This window comes from Branchiostoma floridae, chromosome 15, assembly GCF_000003815.2.
Source record: "Branchiostoma floridae strain S238N-H82 chromosome 15, Bfl_VNyyK, whole genome shotgun sequence".
In the NCBI taxonomy this organism is placed as follows: Eukaryota; Metazoa; Chordata; class Leptocardii; order Amphioxiformes; family Branchiostomatidae; genus Branchiostoma; species Branchiostoma floridae.
The window spans coordinates 6,543,660-6,561,831 of record NC_049993.1 but is presented as its reverse complement, the minus strand read 5'-3'; the positions used below and the strand labels follow the sequence as shown (position 1 = coordinate 6,561,831).

The window sequence follows — 18,172 nt, the reverse complement described above, 5'->3', positions numbered from 1 at the left end:
AAGTCAAAGGTCTTTAAGCATTAAGATGCTAGTTATGTCATCAGTATGCGGTGGCTTCGGGAAGAAAAGAGTTGTAACTACGAACATGTGACATATACTGTTAGGCTAGCCCCTGAGGCGTCGCCAAAAATTGTAGAGAGAGGACATGAGATGCCTACCGTTGTCCAGAGCTTCTTTCTCCACACAGCTGGACTCCAGCTCCTCAAGGTTGAACGTGACGTCAGGGGATCCTTGGGACTGGCTGAAGTCCCGCAGGACGTTACGAACGCCCTCGCCGTACGCTTCCCTGTTACCTGCCGCGTACATCACACCTGGAGTGGCAAATGATCATGATCAACGGCACTTATGTTAATACAAAACTTACTTCAAGCAACTGGATGAGTTGTGAAAACGGTCAGACGTAACACACAACATTCGCGGTCTTTCGTAGTGTAGCCTTGGCGAAAGGCACTGTGGACGCTGTGTGAAACGTCTGACCGTTTTAACAACTCGTCCAGTTGCTTCTTGGGTAATTTTTACTTGGCTTTGCGAAGAAGAATGTTGTCTTATAGTCCGAATTCTGCCAGGAAATTATTTAAGAATAAGTCTATATGATGTCCTTGATTTATGTAACCCGTAACCTTGAAATGGCCATCGAGTATTGTTGCAGAAATAGGCTTTAGTACATGTTGCATTGGAAGCAAAAGGCATGCAAGGTAGCAGAAAAAAACTATCAGCTAACATTAAACAATGGGTATGCCCGATATATTTGCCTATGTTTATAACAGGTTCTTAGTAATTTTGTGATGATAAGGAAGAAGTTATAATCATCATAATTTGTCATCCTCATGATGAGGTGAAACAGAGTAAAGTCAAGAAGTACTAATGTGCTGGTAAACACAATAGATAATGCATAATCCTGTGGGTTCAGTCACCTACTTGACTACTCTGGTGGACATAAGCTAGCTAGCTAGTATGGAAAAAACAACAAAACAGTTACGTGCTTGATAGAACATAAGATGTACAAATAAAACACTGGCCCATCAGTGGAAATTGCCTGCCCCTGATGATAAAACTCTAATTGAACAAGGCAGTAGAGAAGATTTTTATATGACGTATTTAGGCAATTCCCATTATTATTCGTGTATAATGTGTCGACATTCACCAAAACAACTAACCTCATTATTTTTCTTATGCATAAAAGACATTTAGTCTAATAGCCCCAAATAACCTTATACGAGTACATGTAACTAAATTCAATCCCTCTCCTTCTACCACCTATAACCTCCCCAACCGAAGTCAGGTACCATTTTACACCTGGACGGAGTGAGGAAAGTCGTGCCTTTCGTAAGGGCACAACATCGGTGGCATGCCAGAGATTTGAACCCAAGACCTCTGGGTTATGGGCCAAACACCCTAACCATTACACCAACATGACATACTATTTTTCAGTTTGCTATATCAATGTTCCGGTATCTATCATGACCTCTAACTACGAGGAACAAAAAAGAGATTGAATTACTGACTTGTATGCGTTCATTGACCTCTGTTCACTGTAGCCTGCTGGATTAACAATGCCACTTATTTATTATTAATCTTTAATCTCCGACAGGAGCCAAATGACCTTGATAAATGTGTGTGTCCTCGAGAAGACCAGTGTCCTTGATGACGTGCGTGAACACATTAATGCACGCAGAATGATGGGAGGGAGGTGTTAGTAGATTCACCTTTTTATTATGATCAGTACAGCAAATCTGCCCTCGAGGTACACGAGCCACTCAAATTATAAACGTATTTTTTGGTGGGGTGGGGGATAAAGCATGTATTTTACCATCTGTTACTGTTAGTACATTTACTGGTACTACTGGTAATATTTTCAGATTAAAGAAGCAAGACGTTGAACCTGTAAGATGTTGGCGAGAAAAACTGGTTGCGTAAAAGAAAATTCTTATGTCCTGTAAGATGTAGTAAGATGTCTCTGTAAAGTTATGTCAATGTAACAATGTTGCTTTATTGCTATGACTTGTGCTTTTCCTTGTTAGCATAAGTCTACAACAGAGTTTTTGTAGTCATTCTTTAACATATTATTTTGGTTACAGTAAATATTGATAAGACGGGGTCTCATTTTGACGACCGATTTGTTCCGCGCACTTGTTTTACGAGTTGCTTTAGGATATAATTTCAATCAACATGACATATATTTTTGGTCGGGACAAATACTAAGGAGTGCTTACGTATAAAGGGGAAAATCTACGCGATTTTCCAGCTATTAGTCCATGCATGCATGATCTTATCGATTGAGCACACCGGTGTGACACACGCCTTGAAGACAAAACAGCCAAAACAGTCGTCAGACTTAATACCAAGTCGCCACCGGCAAAGTTAGACGAACACGGACGTTTCCCAGTACAAAAGATGTAGAGTTAACTTTTCCTTAACACTCCGTAAACCTGGACTGAACGGTCATAGATTGATTTCCTGTTCATATCAGCAGAGATAGGGAAATTATGACAGAAAGAACAGTAGTATTCACACAGTGTGTATGATTATGTCCGGACAAAAGATTACGTCTCGGTCCTGTTTATCTGTTCTAATGGCCCGGCCAGAGAGGGAGAAAAGGGCAGAACAGACAAACTGCATAGAAAAAATTGTAGCACTGTTAGCTAATGGCGCACCAGGACAATGAAGAAAGCAAAACACAACATTAAGGATTAAGAGATCAACAGTACAGAAGAAAATGTTCAGTCGTGTACCGGGCCTATATTTTGAAATCACTTCTACGTCACTGATACTGTAAAATTACAGCAATAATAGGGCAAAAATATACAATACAAAAGATATTTAAAAAATCCATGGCTTACCGATGTCAATATTTAAGCTGACGACGAGCTCAACTTGGCTCAGTAGTAGAACCAGCAGTAGCCCCAGGGCGCGGGAGGGCGGGTGTTTCTCACGTCCCATCCCCGTCTAAATTTGTACCAAGCACCGATTGGAGAGAACGTCGAGTAGCTGCTTAGTAGATGTAGATTCGATAGAAACAATCACGATGTGTGGGATGCTGCCTGTGGTTCCTCAACAACTCTCAACAGCTGTCTTTCACCTGGACGTACTCGTACAACTCAGCCACGAAAGACGCTGCGACGTTTCAACCTCAAAATGTTGCTATGTTAGTTGAGATCGCGATATTGAAGGTCCAGTTAACTCAGTTGGACTCAACCCGGCTTAAGTCTCCTGCCCAGTTCGACGTAAACTCTTTACAAGTGTGGGAAATCTGTTGGTGTCCCAGAGTGACAACAAACCTGCACTCTTGATCACGGACACACCTACTAATGACACAGCACGTCCTGCATCAGGACGAGTCAATTATCTCCATTGACCTGGACATCGCCATATGACTCACCTGGGATGGCATCTGGCATCCCTCACGGCATGGCCTTGAGCACTGTTACCATGGTAACGTGAGTTCACGTCACAACTTAATGGCCCTCAAAAGCTTTTTCTAAAGAAATGACAAATAAACCTGGTCGGCCAACCACCTGGCGAAGTCAATCGTAAGCCATGAGGATAGTAAAACAGACCCGTCTAATTCTAATTTAAAAAAAAACAACAACTCTAAACCAACCGTCTTACCATAACGTCCTTGGTCTTACCCACCCGTTTTTGCAGTCCCCGCCGGGATATAAATCAGTAGTGGCCAGAAATTGTCATGAAAAGTCATAACACAAGACACATATACGAATCTAACAGCAAATCTTACAAAGCAATAACTGATATAACAGTATCTACTAATACAACAGTTGCTTACACGTCACATGCAAGCACTCGCTTGGGAATTTTAATCACTGCAATTGCACCGTGGGGATTCATGAGAAACAGAAATCAAGGACATCCACTACTATTGTATCCTGGGGCAGAAGCAGAAACTAATTTCGAAGTCTTTTTCCAAACCTCCCATTTTACATCTTACAGGCACGGCTCATTAACCACCAAGGTAAGTTGACAAAGGAGCTCTAGGCTCTGCTTATCTATTATAAACACACCTCATGTATCTGCACACAGGCTTCGAGAAAAAACGAGTTTTTTCCAAACCTAACACTTTACATCTTACGGATACTGCTCATTAACCACCATGGTAAATTGACAAACGATTGTGACAATGAAGCACTAGGCAAGACGCGTCATTTTCGTTTTTTAAACGGACAAAAAAGTGTCCTAGGACACGCGCCGCGCGTCGAATGTCGTAGGACATTTTTAGGACAAGTCATTTTTTGGCCTCCTGTAAACCGGCCCTTACGCCTGTTCTAAAAAATCCATAAAATTAAGTCGGTGTTGCCTGAGCAGCAAAAAGGGGGACTGCAAAAACGCCAGGTGTCGTCTCCAAGGTGAGTCATATGGCGAAGTTAAGGTCAACGTGCTACGTCATAAGTAGGTGTGTCTGTGATCGAGACTGTAGGCTTGTTGATACTCTGAGACAACAACACTGCAACAGTTTCACCGCACTTGTAAATAATTAGTCGAACCTGACAGTTGTGTTGAGTCAAACTGAGTCAACTGATCTTCAATAACGCGATCTGAACTAAGGTAACAACAGTTTTAGGTTGAAACGTCGCAGCGTCTTTCGTGGCTCAGCTGTACGTGTACGGCCAGGTGAAAGGCAACTTTTAAGAGTTGTTGAAGAACCACAGACATCACCCCGCACATCGTGCTCATTTCTGTCGAATCTACTGCTGTAACCAGCTACCAGACGTTCTCAGAGCCGTGCCTGGTACAGGAGTGGACGGGGAAGATGGGACGCTTTCCCCATGAAAAACAACCACCTTCCAACGCCCTGGGGCCACTGCTGGTTCTCCTGCTGAGCCAAGTTGAGGTCGTCTTCAGCCTAAACGTTGACATCGGTAAGCATTGGAACCTTTCGATATACTGTGTGCTGGTGTGCTGTGGCTTTTTGTTGGTGCCCTATCATTGCCGCAAATTCTTTTTTTCATTCGCACACACTACTTTGGGGCGAGCATTATGATATACAGTAGTATTGTATGCGAGTAGCTTGACACAAGGCTCGAGAGAAAACAGCCTGCAGTTTAAAAAAAAATGTTGCCTTTCTTGTTTCTTTATTGTACTGGTGGCAGTAGCTACCAGTACAATTTTCTCCATGCAACTCCCCTTTCCCCCTCTCCCGCGAGACATAGAACAGACGAACAGGACCGAGATATGATCTTAACCTTTGTATAATCATACACACTGAACAACTAGTATTGTTCTTTCTGTCATAGATTGCCTTCCTTGGTTGACATGAACAAGAAATAACTATGATTGTTGGGTCCAGTTAGGTCTTAGGGAAAGTAAAGTTAAATCTAGATCTTTCGTACCGAAGTCAATGTCAGTCTATGTTAGTCTAACTTTGCCAGGGGCGGCCTGGCATAAAAGAAGGTATGCAACGTGATCGTGTTCATGATAACTTTACTGTTGTCATTCATCCCCTGAGGCTAATATTGTGCAGGTCACCAAGTATGAAAGGCGTGGGTCAAGCTACGGATTTTCTAGATGATATCATTGGCCAATTATCATTGCTAACCCCTTTGTTCTTTACAAAAATGATATCTAGTCAACGCACGTCTTAGGACAGTCTTGGAAAGTCTTCATCAAGGCGTGTGTCATACCGGGGTCGATTAAATCACGCATGCGTGGACTAATAGCTGGAAAATCGCCCCATTCCCCACTCTTTTAGCACGCCATTCGTCCCGCCCAAAATGATCTCTCAGATTGAATAAATTGATCGTAAATCAAGTACGGAGCAAGTTGAGCTGTTTGTCAACACGAAGCGTTAGTCTTATAGATATTTTAGATCATATTTGATGTTTTAGACTGTATTTAATGATTGTATTTAATGTTTCATATTCACAGGCTATTCAGTATATTGATATAACGTCTATGTGTTTTGTGTAGGCCACAACACCAGCAATTGTTGCCTGTGACCCACGTGCATTGTATTGTTTACAATCTGAACAAAGTCAAGTCATGCTGTCAGAATCTCAACGTTTTCAAAACCTTAGTAGTCGCTTGAGTAATTACATGTACTTTTGTGTTGATTCTCGTTGATGTCGTTTGTAGGTGTGATGTACGCGGCAGGTAACCAGGAAGCGTACGCCGAGGGCGTTCGTAATGTCCTGCGGGACTTCAGCCAGTCCCAGGGTCCGCCTGACGTCACGTTCAACCTGGTGGAGCTGGACTCCAGCTGTGTGGAGAAGGACGCTCTGGACAACGGTAGGTATTTCATGTCCTCTCTATCTCTGCAATTTTTGGCGACGCCTCAGGGGCTAGCCTAATAGTATATGCCATATGTTAGTTCGTTTTGATATTATTCTAGTAATACGACTCTTTCTCAACTGTGTGGAGAAGGACGCTCTGGACAACGGTAGGCATTTCTAGTCTACAAGCAGACCCTAGGCTACGGTACCTCCAAGCTACGGTACCTTAGAGATAGTATCAAAGCTGGCCAATCAGTATAGCCGGCCAAAGGGAGTCAAACGGGCACGGCTATACTTCTTGGCCAGCTTTGATACTATCTCTAAGGCACCGTAGCTTGGAGACTAGGCATTTCATGTCCTTAATTTTCTGCAATTTTTGGCGACGCCTCAGGGGATAGCCCAATAGTATATGCCATATGTGCGTTGTGAAATAATTCTAGTTGCGACTTTTTCTCTATTATATGTCACACAGCATAATCTATCTAGGATGTTACCCAGACTCAAGACACAGCTCCGGGTTTTTTTTAATTCAGTGAATCTATGCATATCTATTCACACATGAAATGATGACGAGTGTCTCCATCTATTGCCCATTGCAGCCACTGCCTGGTTCAAGGACAGAGGGATCTGTAACATCCTTGTGGTGAACAACGACAGGAAGGCTGTTAAATTGGACCAAAATCTGGAAGGGGAGGCAACTCACTGCGCTTACCATGACTTAACCCAGGACAACAGCCAGCTGCTCACCATGGTTGTTCAGCGTCCAGTGGTGAGTTTCAAAAGGCTTGATCATGATCACAACACTGGTCACAATTCCCCAAAATTATAGGGCATCGTCTTGTATGGCATATATTTCAACGTGTTGCTGCACAGACAGTAAAGGTTCACGTGTATCTACAATTCATTTTATAATATTTGTTGTTGTATTCAACGACTTTTCAAATTCGAGAGGACTAAATACATTTTCAATAATTGTTTATCACCGCGACCAGATCACGTGAAGAAAAAATATTCTGCTTGCGAAGGTTGCTTGCGAAGGTTTATAGCTAGAAAACAGAGTAACCTGCAGAGTCTAGCCGCAAAGGTGAGATTCATTTTTTTCGTCAAAAACTTCGCTTAAGTAATTTCGTTTTGTTACCCCAGGAGGCGCATGGCCTGCCACCCAACAGCGGGGTCTGGGTGACGTCATATCCGGAGCCGGACGACCTGAGCCTGATGATAGTCAACACGGTGGAGAAGTACAAATGGACGTCAGCCTTCGTGCTGTATGACAAATTCGCAGGTACACGTCTTTACCTTTACCATTACGTCCCGATGATTGCCCTTTTATGTGCACACCCGAGTTTTGACCACACAGTCGGTGGTTTTGATGCAAGCGTTCCCAAAATTCAAGGAACGTCAACGATAAGAAATGTCTTATCCTTCGTCGGAGACGTCGAATCGTCAGTCCGATAACATGTAATAGTAGAGGCCGGATGAAAACCTATCAGTCCCAATCTCGCAGGTACAAGCTAGCCCTTAATTGTACTTATGGTTGCATGTCGTCCAACAGATTGAAGTACATGCATATCTCGCATATCAACTACAGTGAACCCTGTACTTGTGGTAACCCTTGCTTTGCATAAGGACCACCTGGCTATCGTGGCCTCTTGTTGTCGGTCGCTGGGATTATCTATCCTGTTTATCATGATGGTCACCACCTGTGTGATGTGACCAGTTTCTTTTAGACGCATTGCGTGTCACTACAGACATATTGAACTGAGACATATTGAGTCTTTTTTCCCAGACGCCTACCGTAGTTTGCAGAAGTTTCTGAACTGGGCCGCAGATCGGGACTGGCTCCTGCGTGTGAAGGAGATCCCTCTGGTCGGAGAAGGTCCGGACAAGGTGGACAAACCCGCGCTGACCGAGCTTCTCAGACAAGTCAAGAAATCTCGCGAGAGTCACGTGATCCTGATGTCCAATTCTGCCATCATCAATGATGTCCTGGACAGGGTATGTCGTTCTAGTTAATCAATGTGCTTATTTGTAAAAGCAAGTCCAAAGGCTAATTGCACGTACAGTATAAAAGAAAACGTAATTAAGTTTAAAGTACTATTGCGGGGCCTTATATAATGAACTGTCCCACGTTATTTTTGTTAACTATACAAAAAAATGTTGTCCTTTGGTGATCTCTGTAAATGGTTGAAGCTCGGAGAAATTGTGATAACTGTTTGAAATAATCTGTTTGTTTCCGCACACGTCCAGGCAGTGTATCTGCTAATGGTGAAGGAGCAGTACCATTGGATCATCACTAGCCTAGTGGGTAATAATGTTCACAGCGTTTTGTACGTGTTAGTTCAGGTTAACGCCCTTCCCACATCATATGGTATATAGAGAGGTGCCCATCTCCTTTATTGTATTCCTTGGGTCACGCATGTATAGAAGCCCATTGGTAGTGATACTCCTATGTAATTTCCCAAATTGGGAAAGGCTATTTGAGAACAAGAGTTTAGAGACTCATATCCCCATGAAATATTCTGATTATGCAAATGACTTCCACATCTACATAATCTAGGCTTGGTTGTGCACACTTTTAACTAACTTACACAGGCCACAATGTTGACAGTCCAATCATCTTAAAAGCTTGAAAGAATTGTGACACTTTTGCATTAATTGTGCTAATTAAGCTCTCATTTGCATACTTGGTATCTATCAATGTTCTATCTGCCATAAAGTTATCAAGACCACAGCACGTCCAGAACAAAAGATATAAACGTTTTGCGGCAGTACCAAGGTCACACACCAGTGGCCCCAAATCGCCCCTGACCTTATAATTAGTCTTCCCAACTCCTACCCACACCGCCAAATATCAGCGAAAACCATCGAGAAGTTATGCTGACTACAAAAATCCGGAAACACAGACACACACACAGACAGGTACACAGACACACCCAACAAACTATGTCTTCATTATTATGGAGATAGCTAGCCCTTAAATAGGAAGAGCGTTGATGTCTTTTGTATCTTTTGATATCTAGAACGCTCCTCTTGGCGACATCAGTTTTGATGCTTTCCAAGACACGGGTGTCAGGGCGACGTTCTTTCATCCTAACACTGAGCGGAATACTAATGGCACTGTAAGTATGTTTCATTTCTGAAGTTCATTACGGTAAAAATTCCTGTTTGAATTTGACCCAAAATGAAACTAAATCATGTAGCTCAATTTCTTTGGCCCACTGTTAGGCCTACCTCACATTTTTTTTTACCCGGAGCCCGGCCGGGCTGTTTCGTCAAACGAAAATTTTTTAAGTTGATTATGCCAATGCTGTTAATTTTGGTCCGTTTTGCGTTTTTGTTGTCTTTTATATCATATCTTTCGTTCCCTAAAATTACCAGACCGGGACTTTTTGTGGAAATGAGACGATAGCCTTAGGCTAAGATCCCATTTCCAAACCGGGCCTTGGTCGGGATGTTGCCTTTGACGTCTACTACATGACAGATATTGCCGGCGCTCTGTAGACGTGGCAGACCCCAGTGACAGAAAACAGCGCTGGCCACGATGTCTGCTCTGGAAACTACCTATAGTGTACCACAGCAGCTATAGTTTTTAAAGAGATTTTTCTTTTTAAGAGAAAATTCCTTCAAGGTTTTATATTCTTTAATGAAATATAGACCCCTTATATGTACACAAGGAATGGCATTTTGCGTACATAGCAAAACTAACGACGTTATTTCTTTTTTCCTGACAGACCGGTCGAATGTTCGAACGCCTGGTGCTGGACGGCGCCTTGTCTCTGGCCCACTCGGCGGTGGAGGCGGCTCGTGCCGTAGACAGAGGAGAGCTGACGGCGGGACAAGCACAGTGTCGTCTGCGGGACTATATCACAGAGGTGCCGTTAATCTCAGCGGGGTGATCCTAAAGGAACAAGGTTATAGGGTCAAAATAAGGAGCAAAATTTCTCAAAAACGGTATGAAGGGAAATGGTTGTTGTTCCCTGGTATTCAGCCGTTTTTAGCTAACGAAACGGTCCCTAGCCGTTCTTTGCAGACTACTGATAAACAAATACAATGTTGTTAAGAAAATAAGATACAGAGAGAGTTGATAGCTATATATAGATCAAAGATAATGTATTAATTGTCAATGTGACCAGGTCTAGAACTTGTACCTACGTACCTGGCAGAGACCGCACGGTTTGTTCCTGATACATGTGATAGAACACTCGTGCGTATATATCACACGTGCGTATATATCATATACTACAGCAGATTATGCCCGTCCCATTTGTCCTAACAGATTGAGTTTGAAGGCTACACCGGTAACGTCCACTACAAGAATGTGAGCGTCTCCACTAGACTCCGGAACAACTTGGTCATGGATCTGATGGAGAACACCGGCAGTGACCTGGTCAAGGTAACTGATATCAGTTATAACAATAAACTGAAAATTGTAAGAAAATAGTCGCTCTAACCTTCATGACAACATGGACCCATTACTTCAGCCACGTGACGCGAGAGTCACGTGAATCAAATGTGTCCGACACTCACAGTCTATGTCGTCCCCCGTCTCTGTTACGTGGCGGAAGTAATAGGGCCTTTTTTTGTAACATGGGCTGCAGTAGGAGCATGCTCTTTGTAAGGACAGCTCAGATTTTGCTGATAGTGTTGGTACAAAAGTTATGTCACTGTAATGTTAAACTTGCAACTCCTCACGGCCTGGCGTGGCGTGTAGACCACATCCTTACACCTTGCGCAACTTATTCCCTCCCTGCTCTTTCCAGTCCTTCCCCACGTTTTCAGAAAGATGTGGCGGACGTGCCCTCCAAAAAAACCTTACTGACCAAAAAACATACGGCAGGTTGTGGCCTTAGCTTTACCGACAGTGATGAAGTTTGATGGTCATCAGACCAGTGTGCTCTAACCCGGACCATCCTGATCATCATATTTCCTGTTTCCCTGCAGGTTGGGAAGTGGAGTCAGGTAGACGGCGCCAACCTGACCTCCCAGTTCAACTCCAGCTTCTTCACCAACCCCGTGCTGGGCGGCAAAGTGCTCAAGATCATTTCAAAACAGGTAAGAAACGTTTTGTTACAATTTTGAACTTAACATCCGTGTGCAAAATAAAGCGCTTACCAACAAGCTTTCGACCAGTCCTCTGATCTTTACCAAGTTGAAATGACCCAACGCCTATGTCACACATCCAGACCGGAAGTGTGACGTCAGCAAATGGTCAAAGAGTGGTCGAAGAGGACAGAGTGGAGAAGGGCTTTGAACTTTCTCCCTTCCTCCGGTACTTTTATTTGTTTTTATATGTAAAATAAATAAATAAACAAACTAACTGAATAACTACTCGCCCTACAGAGAGACCCTTGGGTCAGGCTGAAGCAACACGCCGACACGGAGGGTCTAATAGGGGTTGAGCGGTACGAAGGTTTCCTCATCGACATGCTGAACCTCATGGCCAAGAGACTGAACTTCACTTTCACCATTGACGTGCGCGACAACATCACGATCGGATCCCAGAACGAGACGGACGGCAGCTGGGACGGCATGATCGGCCTGCTGGCAAGACATGAGGTAAGTATGTCCCGACTATACTGTAGCTTACTTCAAGTTCGCACCACTGAAAAGAACTTCAGTCATTGGGACACCACATGCACATCAACCGCGATCCACTGTTCATTGTACGGGAAGAAAGCATCATACGTGTGTTTCTTGTCATGATGAAGTCAAGATAAGCTTCTCAGAAAGGTAAAATGTCATTAGCATGAAGTCCCAGTGTTTTCTCTTTTCCACTCACGCTTCAGTACGATCTCGCTCTGGACGCAGTGTCGACTCGCTCCTTCCGTCTGCAGGCCGTGGACTTCACGGAGCCGATAGAGATGGCCGGGTACTACCTCATCATGAGGCGGCCCTCCAGGGCTGCACCTGGGCTTCTAGAGTTTCTCAATCCCTTCAGGTGAGCTGCTGGCAAGGGCATGCGTGAAATCATGCACAGTGAATCATATTTTGCTAAATCCATTTGGCTTTTGCTTTTAAGTACGTTCAAATGGCAGGACCGTCTAAGAAAAAGGACCGAAAAGTGATTGTCGAGGTTGATGTAGAAATCAAAGCAAGAAACACTTTTCTGTTTTGTAGACGCTTTAAAATCCCCGTAGATGTGCTTTTATACAAATTGTTTTTTGCTTCATCTCTCCAGTTACACCGTGTGGGTGGTGATGTTGTGTGCTAACCTGGGCGTGGCCATCCTCCTCGCCTATAACAACTGCATCAATCCGAACGAGTGGGGTGGGTTGGCTAAACGAGGGGAGGTCGAAGAAGAAGAAGGGAAAAATCTCAACTTCCTGAACAGCTTGTGGAGCGTGTGGGGGGCTTACGTCGCAGCTGGTCCCGAGTTTCTACCGCGCTCTTTCGCCGGACGAACTCTGGCATCTTTGTGGTTTTTCGTCTGCCTCGTCGCCATTTCTTCGTACACCGCGAACCTGGCCGCCTTCCTGACCAAAACCAACCTGGACCGGCAGATCTCGTCTCTGCAGGATCTAGCCAACAGCGACTACAGGTTCGGGGCTCTGGAGAGGAACACCATCGTCAAATTCCTGATGAACAGCACCGACGAACCCTACAAGACCCTCGGGAGGAGGCTGAAGCGCTGGAAAGGGGAGGTTCTGCTCGATTCTCGTGAGAAGCTGCTGAAGAAAGCCGAGGAGGAACGATTCGTCTTCATCGCAGACAATGAGAACCAGTTTCGTGTGAAGGAGGAGCTCTGCAACCTGATCGTGGTGGGAGAGAGGTCAGTATAAGGCTATCTGGGGGTGTACTTCAGAGACGGGACTTTTGCGTATCCGTACTCGTCCATTGGCATATATAGCCGTCGCATAGTAGTGTTCTAAAGTCTTATTTGCGAACCGGACTACACAATTTTCAAGTCGTCCAAATAGCTCTTAGGCATTTTGCGGATTCACGACGAAATGCAAACGAGCTAATTAAACAACTTGAGATGCGGCTGATTCAATACTTGTTAAAATAGTCTTATCTACGAATTATGGAATTACCTACCGAATGTAGATTGACCAGCGTTAACGTTAACTGAACCCCGCAGGTTCTTCCGCTCCCCCACCGCCCTGATGTTCCCTCGCGGCTCGCCGTTCGTGACGGAGTTTAACCGGCAGATCTTGCTGTTCCGGGAGGAGGGGGTCATGGACATCCTCCGGGACCGCTACCTGAACGTGCCCGGGGAGTGCTCCACAAAGTATGTAGCCCAAGACGACGGCCAGCTGCAGATAGAGAGCTTCATCGGGCTGTTCTACCTGCTGCTGATCGGGGTGGCGCTTTTCCTCATCGTCGGATTGGTGGAGATTCTTTTCTTCTTCGCTCGAGGAAGGAAGGATGGGAAGAATGACGACGAGAAGAAAGACGACGCAACGGACGAGAATTTTCACATAAATGGCGGATTGAATCCGATCTATTTGTAGCAGATAGAACAGAAATAAGCACAAATTGTGCCGAAAGAATCATCATCTTATCAACTTCTTACTACACTCTACTAGGTGGACTTTTTTGATTTATCTTTTTTTCTGACAGCATATCAGTTCTGTTGTACTCAGTTTCTCGGATTTTCTCTATAGAAAAATGATTTAAAAAAGCACATTGTAAGCTCCAAAGTGCCCGCCTCGCAGAGTCTTCTAAGGCCTACGTCACATGTTCTACCCGGGGACCGGGCGGGCTGTTTGCGGAAACGAAAAAGTTTATGCCAGTAAATATGCGCGTGTAGAAGGCATGCTGTTGAATCAATTTTGGCCCGTTTTGTGTTCCCCCAAACTGCCCGGCCGGGCCCCTTTGCAGAAATGTAACGTTAGCCTATATATATGAATTATTCACATTTTCGAATCAAGTACAACAGATTTCAAGAGACTAGATGCTACAAACATCTTTAGATGTCAGAACTCCCATAATGCAAAAATAGGCAAATATATCAAGGACTGCTCTGCTATTAGAAAGAATACCGTAACTAATGATTAGCCTACTACATTGTAATATTATGTCAAAGAATTATGTTAGCCCTTATTGTTATGTTAACAAGGTTGTTAAGCTCTATCCTATACCTCTATGTTGTACTATTGTGTAATACTTTTGTACTATTGTGTAATAGTCGTTGCCATACGTTGTTCCATGTACAATTGTAATTTGCAATAAAGTTCTTCTTTATAAAGCGATCGTCTCATATCCGCATTATGTAAAGATAAAATGATTGTGATGTAATATCATACAGTACAAAGGCTTTTCAAAACGCGTGCCATATATTTTTATGTTTCCCGAAGGTAGAAACATATAGCATCCTTACAGGTATTTGCATATCCACCGGACAAAAGTAAGGAGAAATGGAACTTGCATCATGCAGTCCAAGTTTCCATCTTTTTGATTGGCTGACATTCTGGCTGTCTTGCGGATACGTCAGGGGTAAACCTATCAACGCGCAGGACACAAAATGGAACTCGGCATCGTTTTCATTATTATGGCAGCGAAAACCTCGGGCGTCAGCCCGGCCATGCCTTCAAGCAAACCAAGCAGGCGGTCTAGGAAGAAGTACCCACTATGGAACGAACGAGATCACTAACTTTTCACACAAAAACATTTATCTTCAGAAAATTGGACCTTGCAATCTTGGGAATTATGAACGGACCTGTTGCAATACATTTGTATACCTGTTAAAAGTTACCTACTGTAGTTGTGCGCCAAGTGGCCGAATCGGCAGAGTGCCTGATCTGTACGCTTTTGTTGCTGGATCGACCCGGGTTCGAATCTGAGGAGATAGACTTTTTTCAGTTGTCTTTTTTTTCCTTTTGAGACATCATTTAATATAAGAATACTTTTGTCTTGCGACTACAACATCAAAACCCGCATTTCTCACTTTTTTGTTCTGCATTTTTTTGTAAAGAAACAGAGCTTGGTTGTGAACGTACCACACTACTGTAATCAGTGCCACGGTAAGAGGGAGCGGCTAAGAGGGAGGGGGGTGACGGGGGTGGATTCGCGAAATCAAAAAGTTGCTACAATGAAAATTTAGCGGTCAACTACTGATTGTTAAAACCACCGGGAAACATTACGCATTTTCACGAAAATGCTGCCTTTCTAGTTCTACTTGAAGTACATGACCTGACGTGCGTGAATTCGTGCACCCAAACTCTAAAACTATGCAAATGCCACCATATACGTACCTACGCCTCCTACAAATAAAGACTTGTGTTCTGTGCTTCAATTTGTAATTTTAGCTTTGTAGTTTGTGGTTTGTGGTTTTGGTTGGATTTCTTTTCATCGAATTCCTGCCCTGAGTAACTACACCTCCTCACCAACCATTTTTCTTAGCCCCTTTGGCTTCGTTGAGAACTGCTTTGACTGTAGTTGATTTACATCAGTAACTGCTGTATTTTAGTGATAGCATAATGTTGTCATAATGTTAATATTATCAATGTTGTGATGTTAAAATGTTAACATTATCAGGTAACAGTTATGTCTTGCGGCACAGACCGAGACCCTGTATGAAGGTCATTCAAAACTTTTGAACTCTGTCGTCTACAAGTCACTAAACATCCAATGTTAATGATACAAAAGGCAACGAAACACGATCTTCTTTGCGGAGGTAAGAGTTTAAAATAGATTTTCTGTCTTAAACAAAGCATCGCAGCAAGCATATGATATCATACACAAATCTGGCAACATTTGACACCTGTTTGAATGTATTGACCCAGATCTCCCCGTGGGATACTTGGTACGGTCCAGATCCCGAGTCTCTGATTGGTCGGCCCCCCTGGAGCCTTTCCAACATGGCGGCCAGGTGAACAAATGTTTGTTTCGTCCCTAAGAGTCACGGTCAGTGGCTTCGTGTACAAAATCCCCCGACACTTACTGCCGTTTATCTAACGGATTTCCTCCCAGGAAAACTCAACCTCACCCTGGACCAGGTATTGTTGACATTAGCTACTGTATACCTGTTAAAACTGCCTGTCAATTCTGTGTTTGAATCTTGATGGTTGTTTACGAATTGTAAACAAATCGCTGTTTGCTTTCTTGACCCAATTTTGATGTCTGTCTGTTTCCTTACGAACAAACACCCTTTGTGATGTCACATAGAAGGCATCAAATGGCGTAAAATGTGCGTAACACTGGCCACACGATTGTTGTTGCCTCGTCAAATTCTTAAAATTTTACGCAGTGTTTCTTGTCAAAACCTTCTTGATCATATACGAAGATTAATAGGAAGAATCAAAATTTATTGACAGTGATGGTTTGTCTCCTTGGTCTCACAGCCTAAGATTTGTGATTTCATAAGAAAACCCTATAGTGCCTACTAAAAGCAAAAGTTCTAACCCTACAGCCTACAGGTCATAGAGGTAAATCGCTAAAATTTGTATTATCTATTCTTCCATCTACGATACAGTTATTATGCCATATGGTTAACCTGTTATATGCAAATCCTTCTTCTGAACTTGGGAAAGACGAAAACAAGTAGAATTACAGCACCTGTCAAGCCTTCAATATAGCATACAGTGATTAGATCCTTAATTAGCTCTGAATTGTGTGATTTATTGTTGGTAAAATAGGCACAATTACATAATTGCACATGAGGCTATATTTCAATCTTTATGTAATGACCATAAATGAACCTAACAACCACATACAACAAACAACAAGGAAACAGCCTAAAGAAGCTCCTTGACCTTCTGGTCGAAGGAAGTCAGTCACCAAGTAGTCTTTTGTGCGTAAGTCACTTGACATTGAAGTAAGATTCCTCCTTGGATATTTGATCTTCACTCAAGTGTATCATGTGTTGGTCACCAGTCTTGGAGGACTTAAGGGTAAGGTAATGCAGTCATCTGCAACCGAGGTGAAGTATGCCACACCACTGTCTAAATTCTATCCACCGTCTAGTACGGTATTATGATAACTTGAATAAGTGCTGTGCAGGTTTGTTATGCATGACATGTTTTCACCTGTTTCACTTCACAATGGTTTTAAGAAGGTGCTTCCCACACTGAAGTGTGTGTTCAGCTGCCTGACGTAAGATTACTTTGGAAAGGAGATGGTGACTTGGGGTGAACTGAAGGCTCACGAAGGGTTTATCGTTGTTTTTTCCCCCCAAATATTGTTAGCCTCAGGTAGTCCCTATTACTTAAATCAAATCTTAAAATCATAGTAGGAAAAAGAAAAATATACTTACCATTGTAACTTGTATCCGACTTAAAAGAAGTGCTGTTTATGATTACAAATTATACCCCATGTTGATCCTCGTGATAGTTTTAAAAAAGTGAACGAGAGGTTTTAAGTTAAAGATGCAATGAGAGTGGCTTGCCATCACCTAGCAGCAAGCATGTTGCCAGGCAACACAACTTGCTTGTAGGAGTAACACGCATCGTTCCTAACAGTTAGTCCGAAGCATCATTTTGTGCATTCTTGTTCGTTTTGTTCCAAAGGCGAGGTAAGTTTTCATGTATAGGATGTTGTTAATCTGTATAGCTAGGCCAAAAATTGTAGGTTTAGAATTTTAGCCTTGAAATCTCGATTAAGTAGCTTACTTTGATACAAGTGTCCAAGATAAGGGCAATTTACTCGTAGTTAAAGCATAGGAATAGATCTGTTTTAGGTACAGTCATCACAATTCATAAAACCTTTTTTATTTTGGTGCAAAAGTTTTTGAGGCTTGATTATTGGATCATCCCATTCCTAATGAAATTTTGTCTGATTCCTTAATGTAAAAAATAATAAGCTAATGCCATGAGCCTACATCAGAAAAAGAAGCTTTTACCTGAATTAACCTCTTATTAAATCCTGGGGTACGCGACCAAAAAGGCCAAGGGAGTCTTTTCGTGTATGGTGATCATACATTATTCATGCCTGACATTGATCGATGGTGATCTAGTTTAGAGTAGTTAATGTAAAGAGAAATTGCAGTTTATTAGTGGTTCAGGTAACTG

The 18,172-nt window shown here is 43.0% G+C and overlaps 4 protein-coding genes across 6 annotated transcripts in view; 3 read left to right on the top strand and 1 right to left on the bottom strand.

Moving 5' to 3' along the window:
• Nucleotides 1-16,293, bottom strand: part of LOC118432500 (glutamate receptor ionotropic, kainate 2-like) — a 29,196-nt gene extending 12,903 nt beyond the window's left edge. The window contains exons 1-2 of one of the 3 annotated variants that reach the window (XM_035844087.1): nt 16,190-16,293; nt 159-311 (exon numbers count right to left, since the gene is read on the bottom strand). In XM_035844087.1, coding sequence (XP_035699980.1) covers nt 159-306 — 148 coding nt within the window. In that variant the 5' untranslated portion in view covers nt 307-311; nt 16,190-16,293. Of the gene's footprint in view, nt 1-158; nt 312-2,840; nt 3,316-8,018; nt 8,133-16,189 lie in introns of those variants that run through there. The other 2 variants (XM_035844086.1, XM_035844085.1) reach the window with 2 other exon arrangements.
• Nucleotides 3,639-8,257, top strand: LOC118432504. Its single transcript, XM_035844095.1, has 5 exons — nt 3,639-4,874; nt 6,088-6,240; nt 6,824-6,993; nt 7,368-7,506; nt 8,011-8,257. The coding sequence occupies exons 1-5, from the start codon at nt 4,766-4,768 to the stop codon at nt 8,235-8,237; spliced, it is 798 nt and encodes a 265-aa protein (XP_035699988.1). The 5' UTR covers nt 3,639-4,765; the 3' UTR covers nt 8,238-8,257.
• LOC118432502 (glutamate receptor ionotropic, kainate 2-like) lies at nt 8,389-14,390 on the top strand. Its single transcript, XM_035844093.1, has 9 exons — nt 8,389-8,525; nt 9,245-9,343; nt 9,956-10,096; nt 10,501-10,617; nt 11,166-11,276; nt 11,565-11,780; nt 12,011-12,162; nt 12,403-12,993; nt 13,303-14,390. Exons 1-9 carry the CDS (start codon nt 8,487-8,489, stop codon nt 13,673-13,675), a joined length of 1,839 nt encoding a protein of 612 aa, XP_035699986.1. The 5' UTR covers nt 8,389-8,486; the 3' UTR covers nt 13,676-14,390.
• The window catches only part of LOC118432503 (uncharacterized protein C1orf87-like), a 13,281-nt gene continuing 11,075 nt past the window's right edge, over nt 15,967-18,172 (top strand). Inside the window, exon 1 of the mRNA XM_035844094.1 lies at nt 15,967-16,162. The gene's annotated coding sequence lies outside the window, so the exon portion shown is untranslated. The remainder of the gene's footprint in view (nt 16,163-18,172) is intronic.